Source organism: Rhea pennata, chromosome 11, assembly GCF_028389875.1.
Source record: "Rhea pennata isolate bPtePen1 chromosome 11, bPtePen1.pri, whole genome shotgun sequence".
Classification (NCBI taxonomy): domain Eukaryota; kingdom Metazoa; phylum Chordata; class Aves; order Rheiformes; family Rheidae; genus Rhea; species Rhea pennata.
This window is the reverse complement of record NC_084673.1, coordinates 19,588,283-19,614,877: the sequence shown is the minus strand read 5'-3', so window position 1 is coordinate 19,614,877 and position 26,595 is coordinate 19,588,283. Positions and strand designations below refer to the sequence as shown.

The 26,595-nt window shown below is 39.1% G+C and overlaps 1 protein-coding gene across 2 annotated transcripts in view; it reads left to right on the top strand.

The window, feature by feature from the left end:
* Nucleotides 1-25,992, top strand: part of AMMECR1 (AMMECR nuclear protein 1) — a 103,317-nt gene extending 77,325 nt beyond the window's left edge. For both annotated transcript variants that reach the window (XM_062584400.1, XM_062584401.1), the window contains 4 exons: nucleotides 9,611-9,725; nucleotides 16,853-16,943; nucleotides 18,602-18,698; nucleotides 21,503-25,992. In XM_062584400.1, coding sequence (XP_062440384.1) covers nucleotides 9,611-9,725; nucleotides 16,853-16,943; nucleotides 18,602-18,698; nucleotides 21,503-21,617 — 418 coding nt within the window. In that variant the 3' untranslated portion in view covers nucleotides 21,618-25,992. The remainder of the gene's footprint in view (nucleotides 1-9,610; nucleotides 9,726-16,852; nucleotides 16,944-18,601; nucleotides 18,699-21,502) is intronic.
* The last annotated feature ends 603 nt before the right edge of the window (nucleotides 25,993-26,595 follow it).

Genomic DNA, 26,595 nt, shown 5'->3' with positions numbered 1-26,595 from the left:
TCATTTTTCACTTGTGACTTCAGTCAATATCAAACTTGGTATATATTAAAGAAATTTTTTAAAATTTCGGGAAGCCTTTGCCTACATGCTGTGTCCTACTGGCTATTGAATTGCCTGCTACGACTAGGGAAGCATAGGGACTGATGAGTTGAGATGGTCCGAGGATCGGCTGTTCGGTATTTATCATTGTGTACAACTGCAGTAGGCAATGATGGGGAAGCATTTGAATGCAGTGTATTGTAGTTGTATCTATTCAGTTTTTTAATCAAATAGCCTCAGGTGTTTGATTATTGTTTTTGTAAACATACCTTTCAAGAATTTCCAGCTCGGTACTGAAATGTTGGCAAAAATCCCTCAGTACTGAAATGTTGGCAAAAAATCCCTCGTTTGGAGCCATAGATCCATACCATTTGAATGTAACTCCTATTTACTTTTCCCTAGTTACAACTTCACTTTTTCAGCATTCCTCTTGGAGTAGCCACACTATTTCATTGTGGAGTGAAGAGTGTTAAGTTATTACTGGGGCTTGTCAATGGCAGCAACAGCAACTCTGGGTTTGCTCCTGACAACATAGCATTTTGAGGTGACTTGCATGTAGCATTTTGAGGTGACTTGTGTGGTCTAACCCATACCACTCTTTGAGCAATCATAGATTGGTAAGGTTGGCAGGGTCCTCTGGAGATCATCTAGTCCAGTTGTCAAGCGAGTGGCCCATATGGGGATTGAACTCGCCACCTTGGTGTTAGCAGCACCAGACTCTAACCAACTGAGCTAAACCTGCCCTACTCTTGGGCACCTCTGTGATAAAGCTTAAGGTTGACAGTGTCCCATGGGGGAAGATGTAAATTCTCTCTGCTTTGTTTTGCAGAAGCTGCAGTATTGCAGTATTGATTCAGAAATTTCTCTCTCCCTCATTTTTAAAAAGCATATCTTAGTTCTTAGATTTAGAGGAATGATTGTTTATTTATTTATTAAACCAAGAAGTTTAGGAGCCTTGACTTGAACAAGCTCCCTGAAGATCAAGTTTTTAGATCTTTCAACATCTGAACTCCAAAAGGTTTGAAACCTAGATTTTCTTGCCCCTGGGCGCTGTTATCTGAGTGGGAGACAAGCTCAGAAAACTATTGAAGTGAACACACAAAGGTTCCTCTCTTTCTGGTGGGTTCTTCTTTTGCCTGAAGGTCCCTTTCTTCCTTGTCACTCAACAATTTGAAACTGTTGATGAAAACCCTGTACGTTTGGTTTGTCCTTCAGAACACTCTGAACAAACTCAAGCTTCTCAAAGGCGAATGCTTGAAACAGAGCACTACTCTGTTATTTCTTTCCATTTCTTAATCTACTCTTATAGATAATGGACACTGATTGTATTTTCTTTTAATTGATGTATTAATCTATTTTCTAGTGATATTCTGCCTGTTGCAAGAAGACTGACAATACCCTATGCTACATAGCTTAAAAAAGAAAAGCTTAATTACTGTTGGTAAATTTGAACCAACCAGGTGTGTGTCCTGTGGCTAGCGCAGCCTTGTGGGTAAGCTCCCTACTAACAATTTCCTCGTATTTTTGTAAATCTGAGAAAAAACATCTGGGGACGCATCTAGATGGTTACTTCAGGCATCTCTAGTTGCCCAGCAGTGAGGCTCAGTTGCCATACTCGGTCAGTGAAGGGAGATTGCCTATTCAGATGGGCCCCTCTGAACACTTCATTTAGCTACGTGTTATGAGTTGTCCTTTAGGGAATGTTATTCTTTTCAAAGCTAAAATAATTGTCTAAAATGAAGTGTCAGAATATTCCTTCTTCCTTTTACAGTAGATGGCTGAATCCAAACTGCGGGGAACATGAAGACAGTGGTGGGGTTGGAGACAGAGGTTGGGAGAGACCCCTTCGGATGTGCCTCACTTCTCAGGAGATTGAAAAATTGCTCAAAGAACCAAAATGCCAGATCAGTATTTTATTTCTCCTACCTGAAATGCTGTTACCTGCCGCACTGCGCTGATTAAGTAGGTTAACAACTTAAGAGGACGGTGTCTGTACCACGTGTTGACAAGCGTGCGTTTCTCTTCTTGCTTTATGCCCGGCACTTAGCAACCTAATGTGCCGGAAGTGTAAATGTTGTTCTTTCCCTTTCTGCCTCCCAAATGTAAGGGTGGCTTCAGGAAAAACACGTCATTCACAGTTGTTTTGTTTCCTGGAAATCTTGTAGTCTGACCAAAAAGACAATATAAACGCGTTTTTCCTTGCATTCAAGTGATTTGATGATGCATGTAAATGACTCCTTGAAATCTTTTTATGTTGGCAACTTTCGTCGGTCTTAAATAACAGTTACTGAAGGCTTTCACGCAGGCCCTGTTCGGCTACGGGAATGTTGTTCATCCTAATCATGCTTTGTGAAGAGGAGCATGCTCTGCCCTGTGTTGTGGTTTTTTTTTTTATGTAAAAATTATTTGCCAGTTGCCACTTGGAAGCTGTTAGTTTCTTTAGTCTCTGCTATTACAATAGATGATTTTCATTAGAAATACTGGTGACTTGCATAAGTTCTCTCTTCTCTCTTTCTTCCTCTTGAAGTTACTGAAAAAGTGAAAAAAATCTCGGTTACTTTCTGTGGTTAGTAACCTTACCTTGCAAAGAAAAAAACAATAAACTGTGGGGTTTTTTTGTTTTTTTTTTTTGTTTTTTTTTTTTTTTTTTTTGTTTTTTGTTTTTTGTTTTGTTTTTTGGGTTTTTTTAAGCCTGGCACCCAGTGTGTCTCACTGCTGTCATATGTCCTTGCTGTCTCACTGCTGTCATATGTCCTTGCTGTCTCACTGCTGTCATATGTCCTTGCTGTTCTCTGAAATCCAGGGAGTTTGCCATTCATTAATTTCAGGATGTTTTGAATGAACTGAAGAACAATATCTACGCCCTTTGGGTCAGTGTTTTGACGTGACCATTCCTTTATATAAAGGATATTCTAGGGTAATTCTGCTACGTATGCTTTTCTCAGTGAAAGGCCCAAGAGCCTCGGGGTTAGGCTGGCTGCGAGAGGGGAAGGGTTTTCAGAGCGCATAGCCTGTGGGCAGAGGACTTAATGAATCGCAGAGCTAGCGCCTTATTGTTTATCGAAAGAGGGCAATAGTTTGTAATCAGATCTTTAACTTATTTTTCATATCTGTACTGCGAGTATTTAGGGGAATGTTGTTTACCATAATGTCAAGTCGACATGGTTTGGTTTAGCTGTGCTCAATATTGGAAGTTGCTTGATTAACACAAAATTGACTATGGCAGAGTGAACCGAAAAAGCAATTGAAAATGTATTTTTTAAAAAAAATTGGATTAACTTTCTTAAATTTACCAGTTCTATTTTGGTTAGTCCTCAGGCGGCTGAGTGTCTGCATTGTAGGCTGAGCAGACTGTGAAAGAGAGGCTGTCACAAAAAGTAGTTTTTCAGCAGTCGGGGATCTTGGGTTCTGTTCTTGTCGCTGACTCACCGCCCAAGCCACCCCAGCGGCGTGGTGACTCACGGCGTGTCTCTGCCTCGCTTTCACTTCCTATGAAAGCAGGGTATTACTTAGATCGTGCCCAGTGTTTGAAAGTTTCCTTTGCTTCTGCTGCTTCTGTGTTTAAGCTCCGGGTGCTGCTCCAGTAACCTGCACAATTCCATCTAATTTCGCCTAGACCCTGTATGCACTTGGGGTCTGCAGAGGTGATTGTCCACTAAGAAGCAGAATTTAGTGAGAAAATTGTTCCCTTCCTTACTATTTGTAATGCTTAGATGCAGCAAACTTTTTAAAGGACTTTTTATATTCAATCCCTAAGATGCACTTCTAAGCTGAGTGCTGCAGCTTCATTGCTGTTCCTTATTTCTGTATTATTGTTTGTTACCCAACAGCCACATCACGTTTAATAGCCAGGGGTTCTGAAAGACTGAAGTTGTGTTGTGGGGTTTTATTTTATTTTTAGCATTTCAATAGCCTATGCAGATCAACAACACAGTGATATATTGCATTTTGGTTCACCCAGTTGTACTGTTTTTCAGAATGATTTCAGGAGCTTCCCAGGAGGAGTATTTCAGTGTAACAAGATGCAGTCCTAAGAAATAAAAACTTTATTTTTTGCTAAATTTCATTCTGTTAGTTGCAATAACTCAAAATACTTTGAACAATTGTCCTCCCATCAAGTATCTTCAATGTCTTTGAAGAGTTTACTTAGAGTTTTTTGTACCCTGAATACAAAGGAGAAGTGTAGAATGGAACATAAAATTATTCAAGAACAAATTTTTGGAGAGCTTATGGACAGATGATTTGCAATTAAGTAGAAGCTGAGATTGGTGTAATGTGGCTCAACTTAAAAACTGACAGATGAGTAACACTGTTTTTTTCTTTACTGGATCTGTCTTAGTAGGACACTCAAGATTGCATAGATATAACTAGTTTAACTAGGAAGGCTGTGCGTGTATGTGCATGCATTTTGCCTTCTAAAAATAGTTTTCTTTGAACAGGATTCAATTTTGACTTTGCCTGCTTCATTTTTAACATGAAGCAGGACTCCATGTGGAAAAACTAATGTCCTTGTATTGGCCAGCTAGAATTCCTCTTGCTGGGCACTGCTTCTTTTCAACTCTTCAGTACAATGTACTTCCATTTAGTTGGCACAATACGTGCAAATTAGTTCTGGGTATTAAGGAATAAAAGTGTGTTTAAAATCTATGAGGTTTTCTTTAAAAGCTGTTTCGAAATCTGTCTATTGTTTCCCAGCTTATTTTGCTAATTGTTTCTACTTACTCTTCTTTTATTCCAAATTTAAGAGTTAATATTTTTCTCAACATGTTATTTAGTATGCAAATCTCTACTCCAAATGGCATACCTTTATCTTTCTAACAGGAAGTTTAAGAGAAGAATGTTATTGAAAAAGATCGTAAAAACATGTTCTAATACTGCAAAAGTAATACTTCCATCAAATAACAAAACAAAGTATCCTGTACAAATCAGGAGTGGCTGTACACAGTGACACAGTAGCTTTTCAATGTGAACAGCTCAGATAAACGACGAATTTTTGTGAAACCAAGCACGTGTTGTTATCTTGTCTGTCTCTTACTTTAATCAGTCACCGAGAGGCGTATTAACAGGATGAGCAAGGCAGAAGTGCCAAATTTGCATACATGCTTCTTTGTAGAATGTATTCGGTGTTTGGTAAGTACCGAATTGCTGTCTCTAGAAACCCAGATTCTTTCCCCAGAGCTGGAAGAGCAAAAGTAAAGCTTGTGCAAGCTTTCTTTTGCTGGGGAAGCGTGAGATCTGCTGGCATTTCCGAAAGGTGATGCCAGGCTCCGGGAGCCATTGAGGATGCAGCTTCTGCGCAGTGTGCCGCTGCACTCGACACCGTCCCCTGGTTTCACTGACGTGGGCAGGACAGCCAGTCCGTGGTGATTTATTCACTGCCTACAGAGATAAAAGCTTACTGAATCAATACAGTCGTAAATAGGGATAGTGGCTGTATTCTGCAGAGAGGTGTTTCTGAAGAGGTGTTTGCGTCTCCTGTTAACCAACCTTAAAACATGCAAAAGTGGAAAAAACAGTTTATCTGGGAATAGGTGATACCAAGCTTGTCAGCTCTTAAGTTTTCAGCAGATGTCTGAGCATTTGTTTTAGAGTTTTAACTAGGCTATTAATAAAAAGATGACCAGTAAGGAATCTGCTACTCTGTAACTGTAATATACAGCACTTACTTGGGGTAAACATGTCCTAGTTTTAAAGGACTATGTGCACCTAGATCAAACTCCTTAGAGCAGGGTTGTTAAGTTTTAAGCTAGGTCTAATAATTCTGACAACTGATATAATTGCTTGACTATACTAGTTTCGTAAATGTATTAGCAGACAGAGTAGTTTTATTGTGTATATTCTGTGTAATTCAGTATAAATTAATGCATTCTTGTTGGCATTTCCTTCAGTACTTTTTGTTCTAGTTGTTGATTCTTTATCCACATGAATTTCTCCAGATCAATCTTAGATTTAATTGTGTTAGGATGAAGACAAAGCTGTTTTGAAAAATGAAAACAAATTGTAATATGGGCTCTGGAGACAGGGAGAAGAGGCATACAGTAGTAGTAATGCTCTATACTGATGAGTAATGTACCAGGCACAGTCGTTTCCCAGACTTTTAATCAAATCTCTGATCAGCTTGTTCTGCCAGATAGTTCACTTTTCTTTGGCAGCATTAGCGTTATCCCAGGGTATGTGCCCGGGCGTGTGGAGCGATGGGGGTGCTGAGGAGCACCTTATCAGCAGCCCCTACAGATAAAATAAAACCTGGCAACGGAGAAAGAATTGCTTCAGGTAAAACTGAAATGGCACTACGATTTAATGGGCAGCGTGTCAGCTATTGTGTGGTAGCTGCATGCAAGCAAGATATTTGTGCTAGTTTTATATTACTGATTAATGCAATTAGCCCATTCAGCTTGTTAGTCACATAGTTAAATTTTAGTGAAAGTAGAGCAATGCACTGGAAGTTACCTATTTTGTTCATTTTATGTGCTTGACACTTTTTTGCCTTTATATGTGCCTCTCTGCTTCCACTGTATTCACATGAAGGTTTTATATTGCAGATTTTTATCAATATTCAAATGAGCAATGATTCACCTATCTTGTTTCAGACTATTATCAGCACGTCTGAGCAGGCTAGCTGAGACATGGCTTGTGAGATATACTTATTTCTCTACTTCTTTAGAGGTGTGTTAGATTAAGGCTGGTTTCTCTCTAGTAATGTTGGCTCAGCAGTTCTTCCTCTTTAACTGGGAATTTACCTGAGAATTACTGTTGATGTTACTGGGATCCACATGGGCTTTCATCCATAATTAGCCTTTGCCTCAACAAGCTTAAATTCACAAGAGTATTTTAGCAGCTTTAGGAAGGGGAAGTGAAAGTTGCATAAATTCCTAAATTTGTTAAGTATTTTTGCACAAATTGATGGTTTTTTGAAGGTTGTAAAGTCGTAGAGAATGTGAAATATTTTGCATGAAAAGATTGTTGCGTCAATTAAGAAAAATGAATTTTAACAAGTATTGGCAATATCCGTTGGCTGTTCGTGTTGATCTCTGGTGTTGCTTCAAGACACCGGGCAAGGGAGGAAGGTGACTCTGGTGCCCAGCAGTTGCAAAGGTAGCTTTGCAAACTGGAGTATGGGGCTCGTTAATGAGACGATGCCTGTCTCCAAGCGCTGTTCAGTAGCGTATTCAAATAAATTGGTTGTGTGACAGCGGTACTGTATACCTTGGGGAAAACAGAAATTTGAATGTAAGCAAACTTGCAGTAGTGGTGGATTTTGCTTGGGTAGCATATTTCTTAACCAAACCGTCAAATTATAAAAGGCTTGGGGGTTCTGAACATAACTTTTCAGATTTTATTAAAAGATGTGGTGAAATATCAAGAGCATATACCTATGCACTTTATTTAATAAACCCATGAAGAGCTTTTAAATGCAGAGATACCATCTCTGGCTCAAAATCTCTGAACTGTAAGCAGCTGGATTCCAGGAGAGCACTCCAGGAAAGCATCCCTGGGTATTTAGTGTTGTATTTACTCTTATATTCAATACTTCTGGTATCTACTGTTGATTACTAGGCTAGATGGGCTTCTGGTTTGATGCAGTACAGCTGTCCTTTTCCTCGTAGAGTCCTTTACACACTTTTTTTTTTTTTTTTTTTTTTTTCCTTCACGCGGAGGGGTATGAAGGCTGAATGGGTTTTTGAGGTTTTTGCCTTTTGCTGTTCTTCTGCTGGGGCTGTACAGGTTGGTCTCGGGTGTTGCCCCGAGACATGGGGCGAGGGAGGAAGGTAATTGTGGTTCCCAGCAGTTACAAAGGTGGCTTTGCAAATCCTGGCCAGGGTGTCTTGGAGAATATCATCTTTTGATATATTGTCAGTGAAAGTTGTCATTAAATATTTCTGCCCTTATGCTTTGAATCTCCCTAGTGTCCCATCTGAAGTTCCCAATTCTTCTGCGGGTCTGCGTAGCCCTATCAATCCTACGTAAATTAGCTTTTTGGAAAGATTTGTTTGAGTGGTTAGGTACAGTCCCAACATCATGTTTCCTGTCTGCGGCAGCTTTAACTGACACTGCCTGGAGTTGCTCCTCAGTGCTGGTAGAGAAGACCCACTGGCCGTTATGTGATTATACAGCGAGTTTGTCTCCAAAATGAAATTCTCAACTTCTTACTCTTTCATAATGTGAAAATACCAAAGCTTGGAGAAGGGCCCCTAATAATTCCAGTATTATATTCCTTTTTTTGTAATCATACCGTGTCGAAAGAAACCTTGACTTTCTCCAGGAAGAAAAAAAGTTCTGTTTAAATTATGCAGTGTATTGGATATACGTATGGTAATTTCCTCTAGCTTAGACTTGCCTTTTTTTTCCTGTATGCTTTATTATTTGGTCAGCCCTGATAAAGTTTTATACTACTCCTCATGTAAATTGACTGTGTCTGATCCAGCAGTGCATGTCTCTGTGCCAGGGAGAGGAACAGGATTGATCTGTTAAGTGAAACAAGGAGACACTTGAAGAACTTAGTACTTTACAAGTCTCTTAATGTTAAATTCTTCTGCTTCGCCAAAAGGGTCAGTTAGCAGATCGCTGTTTGCTTTTGTTGGACATAAGCATGATTGTATTTGTGTATGACATAGCCCAGATCTTAACAGAATAAGCAATGATGTGATCCCAGACTCACTTTAACCTTCACCTTTCCAGCTTAACGGGTTCTTGAACCAAACCTACGCAAACAGGCTCTTACAAATTTTATTGTTTCTGATATTGCTTACTGTGTCTTTGTTAAATGTTTACTTTTTCAAGGGGCTTTGACTTGTACATGGATAGTTTCTCTTTGCATTGACTTTTATCCCATTAGATGTGTGCTTGTCCGTATACTGGTATTGTAGCATGAGGCTTAGCTGTTTGCAAGCTTCTGTGTTACTAATCATTACCTCTGCTTTGCAGAACAGCTTCAAGTCCTGTAGGCTAACAGATCTGTAGTACCCTTGAATATTTTTACCTTTTTGTATTCAATGTCGGCAGTAAGCATGGATATTCCTCTTGTTTGAAGAATATTGTGCTTGAGTTTTTTTTTCACTGACTTGTTAAACAAGTGCTACAGTTTGATTACTGCATTACTGGATTACTGGTTTGGTTATTGCAGGCTATAGAATTTCCCCTATTATTTAGTGTTGTATAATTTAACCTTTTTGAAAGGGTTTTACTATATTTTGGGAGGAAGACCTTTTGTTTTTGCTTTATCTTGTGGGGTTTTCTTTAACTTTTTGGAAAAACTTTCTGTTGCTTCATCTAATAAGATTGTCACAGTAGCAAAATCAGCTGAGGAAGGACAACTTAGAGCACTTACTGACTGGCCAACCAACAAACCTGAAAGAAATCTCTTAAGGAAAGAAGTTGGAGTTGAGTATACTATTGCATTGACAGTGGAATTATCAGAGTGGTCATCATTTCATCAGGTTTTTGGTTTTGTTTTGTGGAGGAGGGGGTTGTACTTTAATTTTTTAATTTGATTCATTAGATCCTTCAACTTAAACATACACAAAAAAGGGGGAAAAAAAGCCCTTTTGAAATTGTGTTTTGTCTTCAACAGTGCCCTTAAAGATAGTCGTTTTCCCCCAATGACGAGGGATGAGCTGCCACGGCTTTTCTGCTCAGTGTCTCTACTCACTAACTTTGAAGATGTATGTGACTACATGGATTGGGAGGTAAGGATTTCAGATATCCTTTAAGAAAATTACTTTGATACCATAAGCCTCTGTAACGAAAGGCATAACATTTAAATTATCTGCATATATTTAGTATAGTTGTCATTGTTTTGCAATCTGTGCAAGAGATCATTTTGGTAGAATTACCATCATCTTGGAAGTCTGAGTGATGAAAATGGAATAAAAAGTTGTTTTCTTGACACTTACGTGGGCAAAATAAAAAGTGGCCTGCACAGCTGATATTTATCTCTTTTTCTAAGACTCCATAATGCAAGGTATCGTCTGAGTGACAGTGTCCTTGGACCTTTCTTGCAACATAGCTAAGTGGACCGACCAGCCAAGTTTCTCTAGTGAGTCTGGAAAGAGGATATAACGGTATGAAAGCTAATAGCCTGATGCATGCTTCTGCAAAAAATGAAATCTCAAACCAAGCTATTTCATTTAGCCTGTAAGAATGAGCCATTTATCTTTCCCAAAGCCTTTGCTTTCAGAGCCTGGCTTGCACAGGCTCCACATGCCCTTTACAGAGTGTGACTAAGTAAATCATTGCACTAGGTTTTGTTTGCTAATTGTGCATAGAGCAAAATCTATTTTACTTGCTTGATTCTAGGAAACCTGCATGTGCTCTGTGAGCATAAGTCGCAGATTAAGAAGCAAATGCTGCTTTTAGACTCTTTTGGGGGAAAGAGTACCAAAGGAAGTGTTACTCTCTCTTCTTATGCTCTTTCACTATTTTTTTTCTTAGATGCTTACAAAAAAACAAGTTGCTGGACTTTAGATGAACTTTTTATCTCAGCCAGTATAACTGTTGTGTTGCTCTTAGTCTATATTAGAGTAGATATATGAGACAATTTTAAAAAAATTTTTATGTGACAGTGAGGACATGGTATAATACCAGAGATGACACACAAGTTCTGATATTTCCCTTTAATAATGACTTAGTCCTACTAAATACTTAAGATGTTGAGCATACACAACAATAAAAACACATTGAATGGAAAGTTTGTTCACTGTTAAGATGGTAAGGGGCCCTGCTGTGGTGGTCTCCAGCCACCTCAACAGTATGAATTTCATGATAGTTGAAAAATTAAAAAAAAGTGTTTCCTGTACAATTCATCATGACAAAGGCTTCCTATCCTCTGATTCCTCCTGCAGAATATGATGAATGTATATTTTCTTTGGGATTAATCAGCATTTTCACCATAAACAGAGTTACTCATTACTTAACACCAGACAAAAAAATAAGTCTTAGCTGAAACTCTGTGTGTTTTAAACAAGAAGTAACTGTTCTTCAGGGGAGTCATTTCTTGTCTTGCTTCTGGGCCCTAAAAGTATCTTTGTTTTAAACCATGTTTTCAAGTATTCAGAACTGTAATGACTTCTAATATTAAACCTTAAAGACTAGAAGTCAAAATTTTAACTGGTAGAATTCTCCCTGTTTTACTAGTTTAACTTTTGATACGTAACATAGTGATGTTTTGGATATAACCATTTAATTAAATTTATTAAAAATTAGGCTATGTATGCACTCAAAATGTGGAAGCATGATGAGTCAGGTAATATTTAACTATTTTCATGCTATAGACTAAAATTATCATTAGATGCTATTTTATTCTCTCAATAGTAAACTTTTAAGATGCCCAAAATAGTCATCCTTAAAAATCTGAAGCCAAAATCTGAGCTCAGAAAATCCACTCTCCCTTGAAAAGACTGGACCTTGTTCCTTGGAGACCTGCTCCTAGTTCATTACTTTAATGTTTGTGTGAAATGGAGGTTTTTACTTTCTATATCTTGTGGCAGAATTCCTCAGAGTTCCACAGCAGAGGAAACAAGTTTTTACAAAAATTGAAACTTTAGTCTATGGAGCTGAATATGGAAATGTCATTTTGCTCAGCAAACTTCTGCAAAAAGTCACCTTTTGGGATCTCATGATTGTTCTTACTGGAGAGGCCAAACTTATCAGTGGCAAACAGAGGGGTCAAAAATAGTCTGTTACCCATTTGCTTGGTCACTCTCTCCTATTTTATTTAAAGCTTTTTAATACTAGGCTTTAAAAGCCTTTAGCAAATTGCTAGGAATTTTAAGAAGCAATTACAATATACATCCCACGTTGGAGACAGAGGTTGCTTTTTCATGTTTCTGTTTTTCTTCCTACAGATTAATCATGCTTCTGAAGTGATTGTGTCATATATAGATAATGCACAGGGTTCCCGTGCGAAAGGGGAAGTGGGGGGAATAAATATATATGAGAGAGACCTTGTCACTGTTAGTCCTCAAAAGAATGAATCATCACTGTATGTGCCCCTGTCAGTGAGAGAGCTTATGTCAGCCGTGTTTCTTCTAAGGGAGCTGCAGTTATGCAATGTTAATGGCAAAAAGACAATTCAGGATGGCTAGAATACACTGTAAAGAAATTCTGCATCTGCTGTCTGGTATAGTGCTAATTTCCAGATCATCTTGAAAAACATCAGCCTGGTTAGAGACCTTACTTCTGTAGGTGTGCTACTGATGATTTTGTGGGAGCTAATTCAGCAATTTGCTGACGGAGGTCAGAATATTTCCAAATTGCAGATTTAGACAACTTGCAATGCTCTGGCAGCTTAGAGACAAGATCATTTGAAGACATAGCTCAGGAGTGGCTCCTATATCCTGAAGCAAAGTGAGGGCTCTTCCTTTCTCTGATTGTTTGCCCAAACTGAAAAAATCTGGTATTTCAGTTGTAATGAGCAATGAGAGATCCTTTTTCAGCAGGGACTACAGCCAAGTAAGCAGGTGGCATAAGTGAATTGAGTGCTATTAGCTCCCACACGATTTTTCAAATTGCTGCCCTTTTCACCTTGTGTAGAGGTTTGTATTTTTTCCTAGTTGCTTGTAAAAGACCATTTCAGTGCAGTGGCTCATGAAGACACTTCCAAAAAATATAGTTCAGGATTCTGATTTACCTGTGCCCCTGTATGAATTGCTCTGGGCTGCAGCTGCTGCCCAGGTGGAAGCTTTGAGACGACCCAGGAGCGCAGGAACCGTTTGCTCATCGCTGTCAAACAGAACCGTGAAATCATTTTGCCATGGTCCAGCTCCGCTGGTGTGGAGCATCACAACCTTTCCATCACAAAGAAACGGGCTATGTGAGAAGCTCTGGGATACGGTTTTGTAATAATAGTGCTTCCCTGAGCTGTCCAGTGTTTTGGATCAGGGCTGGTTAGGAAGTGGTTTCTGATGACCGATTACTGTCGAAGAGAGCCGCCGCTGCATGCACGTGTGCGGTGGATGCTGCAGCGATCCGTTCCCGGTCCTTTCCCTGTGCGAGTGCAGCCTCCCCAAACCTTTGCGGACTCCGTAAGCTCCTCGTTTTGATCTCCGTCCTTGCACCAAGCCTCTCTCTTTCTGCACAAATTAGGATTCTTTCCTTCAGCTCCGTCTGGCTTTGCCTTTGGTGCCCCACACAGGTATACTTGCATCCTGTGTCTGGGGCTTACCGTGCATGTAGTAGTGGCACCCAAAGCAGGAAAGCGTGAGGAAACATCTGCGTAGGCTGCTACGAGGTCCTGTGGCCACCTTTGGTTTGGTTTGCGTAGCCTGGAAGAGCTCTTTGCCGTGAAATTGCTTTTCTTCAGTGAAATAAATCTGCAGAGTTGTACGTGCTCACTCAGTTGATACAAAAGGCCCTTAGCCTGTATGTGCAGGTTTAAACATTAGCTTAAATAGTTGTAGCCAATAGTGTTGACCGAAAGGTGGCTTTTCGGTGTTGACAGAGGTTGACCTTTAAGAGTTGTGGGACTTTGTGTCCTTCCTCTGCTCCCACCCACATCCCAAAACAGAGTGCGATGGTGTGAGCGGCTTTTACTGCTTATTCCCTTAGAATGGGGAAGAAACAGTCTTGATCTCAGTCTTTTATACTCTTTGGGCAATATTCTGTGATTCCATATATGTAAATAAGTGATTCATTTAAGGAAAAAAAAGTGTCATGAATTGGAGAGCATCTTCTTTGAGCAGCCGTTTGCATCCATTATTAAATCAGAATTTAATATTTAAGCCTTATTAAAGATCATCAGAACAAATATGGTACAAGTACACTAAAAAGCTGCAGATTTCAGCTAATAAAAAGTGGGATCAGCTTCTGACATGTAGTAATATTCATTTATTCTGAAATGCTGTATTTCCAGATAAGTTTGTGTACCACTGTTTCCATAGTACTAGCTGAAGGAAATAAAAGGGAAGGATGCTGTTTTATGTGTTATCTTGAGGAATCCTGTACGTGTTAGAGTGAAGTTTTGCCCACCGACGGCTGGGACAGCGGTTTGTCACAGCGCGAGGCGCATGCCGGCCCCGAGAGCTGCGCCGTGCTGCTTGAGCCAGGGTGTCCGCACTGGGGCCTTTGCAACAGACTCTGAGAGTGTGTTTACAATTAATTTGTCCTGTGAGCTCATTAGTGATAATTATATGCAAATATCTTAAAAGATCTCGGTGCAGTAGGTAAAACCGAACAGAATGTTTCTTTGGTGATGGTGGTGTAATGAGCCTGGTGCTACCTCTTCCCCCTGTCCGCCTGGGCAGCTGGTGCAAGAGCAGCTCTGTAAACTCTGCTTGGAGCTTGGAGTCGGAACGAGGCGCTCGAGAGCTGGGGCGTTTCTGAACTTAGGTCCCTGCATGGAGTTAGGAACAATCTGGTATTAGCCCAGCTCATACGTATTATCAACAAGAACACATCAAGTGACAGCAGCAGTTGGCGAAACAGTAAATACGTGGCCGGTTTCTTTTCCCCATCCTGAGACCAAGTAGTACACGCTAGATTTCTAGGTCTGGTCCTCAGGCTGTGCCAATAGCTAACTTTGTATTTGATATCGGCGTTTCCATGTTAGTGTTTTTGTAAACAGTTTTAAGAAATGGCTAAGTAAAAATGCTGAACGCTTGATCAGTATGGAAATTTTCAATCCTGTATTATCCTGCATGTTGTTATCTGTTTTAATGCAAAGCAAAATCTGAGGTTCTGCTGAGGTCACTTCAGAAGTAAAATAAAACTAGGCCCAGAGATTACATTGATATGGACGTGCAGACCTTCCACTAAATCTGAGGATTGCATGAAATTTTTTAAGTAGTCTCTGGCTGCTTAGACAGTGGGACAAGGAGTTTATTTCCAACAGTGTTACTCATACTATAAAACCCTACAGAGAGATTTCTGTTGGGACAGGTTGGCTGCTGCCTTTTCAGGTCTCTCTCCTTGTTTGACTTCTCTTGCCCAGCAGCAAACGACTGGAAATAAATCCCTTCGCTTGGGAGGCTGATACCAGAAACATGTGCAGCTTTTACAATTCTGACGCAGCGCAGCAGGCTCGCTGGACGTGCGCCTTTCCCTCAGAGATGGGAGTAGACAAGATAGAAGAGAAACTCCATCTGCAGAAGAATATTGTCTGGCTTGTTTTTCTGCCCTGCACAGCTGTTATTATTCCACACGTAGTTGGCTGAGATGTAGAGCATACTAAATCAGGGATTTTATTTAATTTGAGCACACCACGGGCTTTGTGCAGATGAAGTTGTGGGCCCAGCCTGGTGAACAAGGCAGTCCAGGGCAGTAATGCCTCTCAAACGTGGCACCAGCCCACGCTTCCTGCCTGAGAGAGGAATATTGTCGGGAATTTCACAGGAGTCCTCATCTGTGCAGGAAAGCTGGTCTCTTGAGGAAGCTTTAAATAAGTACATTTAAATTGCTGTAACTGAGTCCATGCCAATCCTAGTATGGACCATTCTTATTTTGCTTATCTGCAGCTCCCTTCAGTTTGATTTAGGCCTGTTTTTGTTTAACTGGAGCTGACAATGAAAAGCCATTTGGCCCCTGGACCGAGAGAATATTAGGTGAGTGTTAGCAGTGAATTAAATATGTCAGTATCTAAGCAACTTCTTCCTTCTAAGAAATACTAAGTTCCTGGGGAGAGCTGTCAAGGTCATGGCCACCAGAGACTTTCTCCCATTTCATTGTGCTCTCATCATTTTGAAGATAACAGAATTTAATTAAAAAACTTAATATAAACAATTATGACAATTGAGCAAGTGGCTGTTTAGAGCTTTTCATGCATGCCTTACCGGCTTTCTGACTGTCATGCAGTTACGGTAAAATAGGTTGTCAATGGAAAAAATCATTACAGCATTCTTGATGCAATCAATTAATTTTGTGCTCAAAAGCAAGTGTCGTAACTATATAACGTTACACACTTTTAAACATAAAATTCATTCATTTCTAAAATGCGTTCATTTCTGCGTGCTCTTGGGAACTTCAGGATTTAAATAAGATTCTGAGTTGTAAGAAATGAGATACATAAGATACGTAAGAAAAAGAAGATCTGGGCATGAAAATAAAGATGTGAATCTACTGATGTATTTATGCATGTAACTCGAAAGCAATTGCAGATTGCCTCTCAGTGGAAGATCTTTCATGGCATGCTTGAAGCCCGCACAGATGCTCACAGCAGCATCCTTGCACCTTGGAACTGGGGCTCGAACACAAGTGGAAGAGGTGCCCAGCCTCTTCCCATTGGGCACTTAGGCTTCAAGCACATTTAACTCCCTGGTACCAGGTATTATGGGTTCTGTTTGGTAGTTTATGTCGTATTAGAGTACTTGCTGCTACAGCAATATGAATTTGAAGCTGACCACCTTCGTGACCCTTTGGAATAGCTCCTTTTCCTCTTTGCACAGTCGCAGAAGTTCTGAGGGCTCTTGGGTCGGGCTCGCAGCGTAACGAGTCTCCCACCGTTAGGCTGTTGCTTCAGATGAGACTGTGGCTCGTAACTGAAGCATGGTTAGATTTGCTGGCTGTTTGGTTGCCTGCAAGACAGAGTTGGTGGTCCCAAGTCACCCTTGTGAGCCCCAGGGCTGCTGCCAGCGTGGGGGGCACAGGAGCCCCGTGGCCACCCCCCCGGGCCAGGGCTGAGGCTCCCTGTGGGGGGGTGACGAGACCTGTGCTGCTGTTGACCTCAAAGGCTGTCAGCTGGGCTAAATTCACCTCTGTACTGTCTGCTGAAACTATTAACCCCAAAGGGGATTAGCCACTGAAAGGTTTGCATTCTAGGCTTTATTGCATTAGATTTTTTTTTTTTTTTTAATATACTAATAAAACTGCTAATTTCTTGCAGGTGGGTGTACATGGCATTAGAATAGAATTCATCAATGAAAAAGGATCAAAACGCACCGCCACCTACTTACCGGAGGTTGCAAAGGAGCAAGGTCATTGTTGCACTTTATTTCATATGATCTGGTGAAGAATTTAAACATACATATAAATCTAAAATGCAATATTTGACCTTGCACTGATGTCAGATGATGGAGCAATATTTAATTGTAAGAAAAGACTCTTCTATAAAATGCAACTTACATGTCTGTATAAAACCAATTCCCTTATAGGGATTTCAGTAAATTGTAGCAGTGCTGCTTTTTCTTTTTAAGCAAGTCATAAATGCAGTAATAAATACAGTATAGCTATATGTGGAATGAAATATGGAGTGGGTGGTACAGCTATTGACCATCTTTACAGTTTGTAAAAGCTGCCAATTTTCCTACATTTGTCATGTTGTGATGTCAGTGGCTTGCAGAAACTCTCTTAATTAAGTGATGGGATGTCTGGTCAGAGATTTTAACAGCCGATTTATTCCTAAACTTGCAGTGCTAAAGTTTCCTCCAACTATGTACTACTCACTGCTGGTACTTAATCCCATTTAAAAGCACTGGCTTCCTGGGTTTCTTTTTGGTAGTCAGAAGGGAATTGGTTTCATAATGAAAGCCCAAATGTCACTGTTTAAAGTGTCCCTTTTAATAGAGGCGCAAACTTAAGTTCATGAATTGAAAGAACCACGTACGGTTTTGTTGAACAGCTGTCTGTTGTGCTAAGCAGCTAACTTGGACTACTCACTAATGGTTTTTCCTTCCAGGCTTGACCATATGTCTCAAAATTTTGCATTGTTGCTGGGTTTTTGTTTTGTTTTAAAGTTTTACTTCTTTATACTCAGAATTAGTGTACTAAAGAATAAAATGAAACCTTCACTAAAGATCATCTTTAAATATTTCTGTCTCTAACTGGTCAATTAAAAGTTTAGGATATTTCCAAGGCTCTTCTTTTTCTTCCTTTCTTTTTCTTTCATTTAAAGATCTACCAGTTAGAGAAGTGTTTTTGTCAAGACCCTTGATGATCACTTACAGAAGGTTTCATAAAATTCAGGAGTTTATTTAGGTAAAAATTTCTAAAGATTCTTAATAGACCCTACATAACAATCTGACTTTTCATGGCACCTGAAACTATTCTTTTGAGTGTTTTTTTTCTTTTCTTTCTTTTTAATGCAATGATATGACTAATCTAGTCATAGTGTGTCTTTGCCTTTTTATTAACCAGCCACCAATAATATGATGTAGTAGTTCTGAAATGAGAAGTATCACTGCAAAGTTAACAGCAATATTTATGGTGGAGTCCAACCTCTAAGTCCTTTGCTCATGTTCAGCTAATCTTTTAAATTGTATTTCAGACAGAAATTCAACTTTTCAAACTGTTGTATCCATTTATAATGTATAAAGTGATAGTGATATGTGATCATAACTTAACATTTCAGAAAAGTTTAATTTTGTATGTAACCCCCAATCCAGGAAACCTGGGTTATAGTGGGTCTACTTTTAAAATATTTCAACTGCAAGATAAAGATGTGTGCTTGTACAGCAGACTTAATGTAGAAAGAAATCATATGCATTATATTTTCAACTGTTTTAAGTGGAGAAGAAAGTTTTGTGTGTTTTATAGTGAAATTCAACAGAGCACTTGCATATTATACTGTATTTTTGCAACATCTATTTTTATTACTATATTTTTCACTAACTTTTATTGCTATAAAATTCAACAGGGTGGGACCACATTCAGACCATAGATTCCTTATTGAGAAAAGGAGGCTACAAAGCTCCAATTACTAATGAATTCAGGAAAACGATAAAGCTAACCAGGTATGTATCATGGGGTACTACAGATAAGTTGTTTTTGTGATACTGTGTATCACAAAATGTGTATCACAATGTTCGTTTATGTAAGCAGCTGTTTTGGACGTTAACAGTAAGCATTCTTGTATATATTAATAATATCTTTCTTTCTGCAAGAGCAGTGTGGACTTCTGAGAATATCTGTCTTGCACTGAGCGTAACGGGGATTACTGGCAGTTAGCAAGGAAGAACAGGCTGTCGTTAAATACCAGGCTGCCTACGTTTCAGGCTGCCTGCATATTTCATTTCATACTATTGCTTTAACATCACAGCTTTGAAAAAAATCTTAGCAGTGCCTTAGATTTAGACGTTTGCTTGTTGGCTGTGGTGGATCTCCAGGAGCTGTGGTTAACAGGTTGCCACTGTCAACTGGTGTTCGAGCGTACGGGGCCCCGTGGGCCCGCTGCTGTACGTCCCGGAGGCCCCTCGGTTCTAGCAGTTTTCTCTCTGAGAAAGCATCGCCTCTTTTCTTACCTCTTGTGGCACAGCGGCTTCGCCCGCTGTCCCAGCCGTGCTAGGTACACAAGCGGGGTAACCCGTCTGACAGGCAGGGTACCCGTTTGGCTACGGCAGGGTATTCGCAGTAGCAAAGCCACGAATCGTGCTTGACTTCAAACTCTCGCTGTCGCGCACTAGCGTGCTTTGATTTGCAGTGCGGGTTTTGATGTATGTTTAATTAAGGATGTTCTTGAAAGCTTGTTGGTGGGTGGGGGGCTAAAATATTTTAGAATTACTAGCAGATCCCCTGCCCATAAAACTGCAGTTATGTGGTGAAGGATGGGGGAGTAGCTGCCTATGAGAAAGCCTCTAAAAATACATGTTTTTATGAGAATACAGTGTAAAATGGCTGAGCTGTAGTTACCTATTCCATTCTTGGAGAACTAAAAATCTTATAAATCTTATGTCATAAGGAAGTATCAACTCTTTACCCATCATGTGCCTTTTATCTCTTCAGGGAGGCTGCATTTGACGTGCTCTTAATACAGATAACAAGCTTAGCAGTTAGAATGCTTTGTCCTATATTTTATCAGTTTTAGGGGCTCGTAGGATCACAAGGTTAGTTTTAATTTATTATTATTATTATTATTATTATTATTTATATTGCCCTTTCTGTGTCCTGATGTCTTTGGAGAGTCTTTCCTTCTCAGTGCAGCTAGCTGTCAAGCTGGCAACTTGACTTTCTGGTCCATAATTAAAACCCAATCCAATTCACTTTAGAGATTTAAAAATATTTGGATTCTCCCGACTATTTGCTCAGTGTTAGGGGACAGAGATCTGAGATTTTTGGCTCTTTTTAGCTCTTTCATATGTCAAGAACTGTTCTGTGTGTGAATAAAGCTTGCAGTTGATGAAAACTACACTACTGCTAATTATCCTCTATTCAGTTTGATGGCCAGTAGTTCTGGCCATGTTTTGAAGAACAGAGCTGAAATAAATGCAAATAAGAGAGCTGAAAGAAATATGCAGAATATCCAGCGTCTAGGGTAACTGCATTTTCTTTCCTATCTCCTTAAATGAGCAGCTGTGATTCTAGTCAGGCTGCCCTTGGCCTGCTTTGACCCATTTACACACAGCTTCATTAACTGCCAAGCTTACGCTTTAGTTTGATAGCGGCGGGGGATTTCACTCACAGGCCAGCTTACGCATCAAGTGCAGCAAGCACCCCGCTTCATTCACATCAGTTCAAGAAGAGCGGAAGCTAAGCTCTCAGCCAGAGCCACTGGCCACTTGTTAAAGTAGTACGTTATTAACAAAAGTTGCTGTATCAAGTAAACGTAGGCTCCCTGGTACTCTGAAACGCGTGAACCAAAGCAAAAAGCTGCATCTGCATAAGGTGTTTTGCTCTGTTCTGCTGCCAAAGATTGTTTCCCCAGCAGAGGCAACAGAAGCAAATGCGTTTGCCACCTCAGCTGCTGCAGCTTGTAACTCAACAGTAGTTTAAACTTTTGTGCTGGCTTGTGAGTGCAGATGGTGGAGGAATCTGTTGTATTTTTTCAGCCCTGAAAGGGGAGGGGACAACGCGAACGACTCCAGAAAGAAATATGACAAACAGGAGAGATGGCAATGTTTTGAACCGCTGTAGCTGGATTCACCACATCTGTCAAATCTCTTCTGCAAGGTCTTTCTTAGTAATATTTGTGGAAATACAGAATAGCAATGTTTTGTGGAGATACATGATTTACAGTTTTACAGATAAGTGTAGATGTGGCAATATGTTCCATGCTGTTGCAAATACTGATGCTAAGTTTAACAAAAATACTTCTTGTTGGGAGCAGGATTCTGATTTAGTTGCATATAAAGAGGATGCAAGTCCATTTGATATAATTGTGATTATTATAAAAGCAGAACTTGGTAGACAATTGGTATTTATTATTTTAAGAGTCCAAAGGTTTGTGGCATTTTTTCCACGTTTTTTTCTCCTAGGCTTTGTGTAGAGAGTTGGCTGTTGTTATGGGACATTCTCAATGAGTCACCATCAGTTTATATTCCTTCTACCTCAAGTAATGTTGTAGGTAACAATTTATAATGGTTCTGTATTTTTAAATATATAAGCATTTAGGTTGTGATTTGTCTAAGTATGATTCAAGAATAACTACCCTGAGAACCAGTGGTGATCTCCCTGCCCTTGTGCAGCTGAAGTTAGTCTAATCCCTAACACGAGAAGTACAAAGCTGTTATCGTTATTAAATATACAACTAGTGCTATGCTTCTAATGCTACTCTTAGCTTCCTGATAAAACTTCTTGAATTAGCTTCTTTGCTTCTTTCTAGGTACCGTAGTGAGAAGATGACTATGAGCTACACAGAGTACCTTGCCCATCGTCAGCATCATCACTTCCAAAATGGCATTGGGCACCCCCTTCCACCGTACAACCATTATTCCTGACACTGAGCCGCATGACCAGTCACTGGACCTCTCTGCAGACCTCTTCCCAGGAGACCCTGCCCCTTCTTGGTCTAGCTATCTCTATTACTGTACCATTTTATGATGATAGTTTCCGTTGCCATGTTGAGGCTTCTCCTTCATCTCCGATGAAGCTCGTCGTGGCAACGGGTGGGAAAACTGCATTATTACAAAGATCCCATACTTTTTTTTTTTTTAATTGAGTCACTGCAGATTTTTTTGCAGCATATATAGCCCTTGGGTTTTTAATGAAATTTTAAGTTTCTACTTCGTTAACATTGAATTATATCGATCAAGACTTTCTGTGACTGTGGATGGAAGGAAAGAGTTTAAGAGTTACAGTTAAGCATTGTTTGTTCAGAAAAAAGGCATTTATGGCTTTTACATTAGTAGCTAGTAGCAGGGAATGAAACATATCAGATTCAGGTATTAAACTAGACAATGAATTGCATCTTCATAACCTTCTTAATAATGTCATATGTATACTATCTCACCCCTGCAGTAAAGATTTCATGTAGCTATATACATGATCTTCAGACCCAGCACATACAGCCAAAATTTGAAGGGTGACATATAAAAAGCTTTATTTTGGATGAAGAGAAGCTGTTATATCTACAATGAGAGGTAATGATAATATAGAAACATATTAGAATCAAGTGATAAGGCATGACGTAATCCATTAGGCTGCGAGATACCTTTGTCTCCCATTCCACTCTGGGAGCTGAGGGCACTTCAGCCCTGTCAGGAGTAGTCACAGTAATGCATTTACAATGAGACGATGCCTTTCTCATGATCTCAAATTAGGAGTCACTTTGGTTTTTAAAAACAGGTTGGTGAGTAGCAGATGTCATATTAGGAAGAAAATGGATTTAGATTTTAGTGCCTTTGACTATGACATAACTATATACTTATATATAAAATTCATAGAAATAATATAGCAAATGTGCCAGATGTTCTAGAAAACTATATTGAGTTCTCTGCTTATCTGGCATCAGGTTTCTTGGAATTTTTTCTTTTTAATTGGTGGGGATTTCTTGGTTTGTTTATTTTGAGCAAGCCTATTTTGGAAAAAAAAAGACTCCCCTGACTCCAGCCCCCTGCTCTCCCCCCAGTTTTGTTCATTTTTTTTTCTTTTGGACTTACTGAGTTATATCAAGTCATAGTTAGATAAAAGTTAACTATTTTTTTTAATGATTGTGTTATGAAAGAGCACAGGACAAGTATGCCATAATTTTACATGTCTTCATCTATTGCAGGAATAGTACTTGAGAGCACTAAGTACTGTGTAATAATTCTGATACCTCTCTACAAGTTAGAAGAAAGAAAACTGATTGGAACTTTTTACAGCTGTAAAAATAGGATTTAGTAAGAGGTATGTGTGGTATAGTTGCAAGCCCAGTACATGCTAGGAGCTAGCTCCTTGCTCACGTGCCTGCAGAACTCCCACTAATACCTGTTGTAGTTCAGTGTGTATTCTAGGGGACAACGCATTCCATCTATTATAGAAAAGACCTTCCTAATATGGGTGAGTAAACTACAATAAACAGAAATTACAGTTATTTCAAATAACAAATGTTTGTAAAAATCTATAGATATATATAATTCAAATAGATGAATTGAGTTAAGATGTAACAAATGTCAGACAAATTGTAAAATATTTTGATGTTTCAAAAAGATTTGGATAAATTATGCTCATCCCTTATGTAAGATTAGCTTTGCTACTTAATTTTTATGGAGGTTCTTATGGAAGGTCTTTGGTATTCCTTCATCCACAGCTGTTGATGTCCAAATATTAACATTTTCAGTTGTGATGCCTTAATTTATAAGTAAACAGAGGGCCTGAAAATTCAGGAGCCAAGAGGTGCCAGGCAGACGCTGCAAAAATTAATAGATGTTTATATAGAGGCTATTTTGGATGATACTGTTGTGTTTCTACTTGGGGAACATTTTTAAATGGATTAGTCTTCAAGTGGAAATTGTGAACAAGTGGCTACCTGACAGAGGTGTGGGTTTTTTTGTTTTTTGTTTTTTTTCCTTGCCCTTATAGGGAAACTGAGCACAAACTGAATCATATTGTCTGCTGCAAAAAAAAGTCATCCAACCCCATCTTTATCTGTCATCTCGTTACAGCACGCTCATGCTTTCTGTGTGAGCTCATTGTTAGAAGTTTTTTAAAAAGATCTATTATATATAAAAATATATATGTATTGAAAGGTGCTAATCAACCTCAAGCAGGTCACGTGACTGGTCATGCGGATCTAAAATCATATCAGATTTTTTAAAAAAATCTTCGATATATGCAGATGTTATACAGAATTTCTTACCAGTGTAATAATGATATACTGATGAATAAACAATCCTGCAGGTTTTTAAGGACAAGGTCAGCAATACTTCCCACCATGGCTTGGGGGGGAAAAAGGATAGTTTTGTCTCCTTTTTGTACACAGCATAATGCACAATGCATTTTTGTCTATCTCAGTAGCTGTTGCTTAAAAATATAGTTCAAAGGGTGTTATGCAAACTGTAAAGGTGTGCTTTTAAAATGAGTTAATGCCAGACCCTTCCGGACCAGAGTTTTTATCACTAATTAAAAAATCGTTACAAAGTCTGTGGTCAATCAGATTTGTATGATATTTTATAAAAATGCTTTGAATAATCAGTCTAACTGCAGTGTTTCTAGGGCACCTACCTCCTCAGCATGCGAGTGCTGAGAATGCTGTAGATTGTTTCTGTGTAATTGTGGGTTTATTTGTACGAAACGTGCAGTTCACTGTGACATGCACTGGGACAGAATAGGTCTGTTTGCTTAAAGCTGATCAAGAAACGCTTTCATAAATGTCATTCCCTCATAACTATGTTTATTGCCCGTTCAGATATATTGCTGGTTTTAGCTACAGACTTCGTTTTTATTATTGTTTGGGGTACTTTATAAGAAGTTGAGGTACAACCAAGTAGGCCGTTTCACTGTTTTAAAGTTGGAACGCTAACTTCCAGTGAGCACTAATCAGTTTGCCTTATTCCATTAAAAGTTTTTTTTTTTTTTAATTCTTTTGCTTAATGTTCCTAAAAACCATGTTCTATAAACTGAGTTAGACGACAAACCTCTGGAGCTGGTGTGACCCCATTGCTCAGCCGTGCTTCAGGAGGCCTAGCCTCTGCCCGGCCTGCGGTAGCACGGACCCTTCCCGTGCCACGGCCGGTGCTGTCGCGGCAGGGGGAGGGCGCGCGGCAGCTCTCACCTCAGCCATCTCTCCAGCCGAGGCAGTCAGATGCACTGGCACGCCCTGGCGTTTCTATGTGGACCTCCTGGCTTGTCTTCAGATGTGCGGGTTGTTAAAATTGTTGTCTGGAGTAGGTTACATCTCTTGTGTGTGTTAGATCGAACCAAAGAAGCCTCCAGCCATGCCCAAATGCTGCTCCTAAAGCCTGCCTTCCAGTCCTTACAAAATCCCTGCAGGATTAAATGTATTAACTTTTTTATTTTTGTACAGTTTCTAACTGATTTTTGCTAGTGATGTTAATTGAATTAAGTTTATTTGGGGAGTCTGAGTATCTACTCCATTTAAATAAACTGGTGACTTTCTTTTTATGTTGAGAGAAGAAAAAAAAAAGAAAAAAAAAAAAAAAAAAGGAAACCCAAAGTGTGCCTCTCAGATTTAAGGGTTTCTGGTTACATTTATTCTTAAGACCAGCAATGATTCTTTATATACAAAGATATGTTTTCCTCGTTTTTTATTACTGTTAAAGAAAAATAAAGAATAAAACCTCTTTCTTTGCTCTGGACCCAGTAATTGTGCTGGTACATAAACGCACTGAGAAAAACTTTTGTTTGAAACTTTTGTAACAACTTATGACTGTTTTTGTATATCAAAGTTGATTCTTTTCAAAATATTTGGATCTAGTTTCTAAGTTATTTTAGTGTTTTATATGTTACAAAAAATTACTTTGAAATGTTCACCAGCATCTTGAGTTATCTGTAATGCAATGGTGACACAATAGGCTTAAAGCTACCTGGAGTAGCTTGTAAAGCCTCTCTCTTTTCCTTCCTTCCTTCCTTCCTTAGTAACTTGATTGATTACAATAATATCAGAGATTACCTGAACCCCTTCCTTTATAACTAGATCCTCTTTCCTTCCACATTTAATTGCTATTAGTGTGAAGAAACTGTTGAAATGGGCATTTTAATATAAGTATGGCTTAAAAAAGATAAAAATGAGGAAAAAGCAAAAAAAAAAAAATATATATAGAAGGTTATCTGTGGGTCTGTGAGATATGGCTGTGGAAAGATATTGTAGTAGTTTTAACACTATTGTTATTACCTTTTAAATCATTTATCCAATAAAATAAGGAAAAAGAATCACCATTTCTTTTTATGTTTCTCTCCTTAATTGTGTGGCTTGGTCAGTGTTTTTTTTTTATTATTATTAGAACATTTGAAATTAGTTTTAATTTTAGATGCAAATAAGGTTAAGAATCTTTTCCTGTGATTAACTCAGTCCTTTCATTTTGCCTACTGTAGGAACAAATTGGACAGGTGCAGCTTGCAGTCTAATTCAGAAGTGAGTCACTGAGCATTCCAACTTGTATCAGCGTTTCAGGTCCAGTTTTGTACTTTTTATGTCTAACTTTAAACCTTGCGTAATGGTTAGCATTGGACCTCTTACTCTGAGAGGTGGAAGAGGATCTAACTTTTTTAAAACACAGCATGGTTGCAGAACCAGTTATACTGATTTGACCGGTATGCTTCCCTGCAGTAACAATGGGAACATTATTCAACAGGATAAATAGTAGTAAGTTGAAAAATGAATTCATGCTGCAAAATTTATATCGATAATATCTTGAAGTAAATAATTTCAGTATACTTTCTTTATATTACTCACAGTAAAGGTGTGATTTTAAAGAATATCAAGGCCTGCATTGCCCTGATTTATTTCATGTCATGTCCAGCTAATGTGTACAT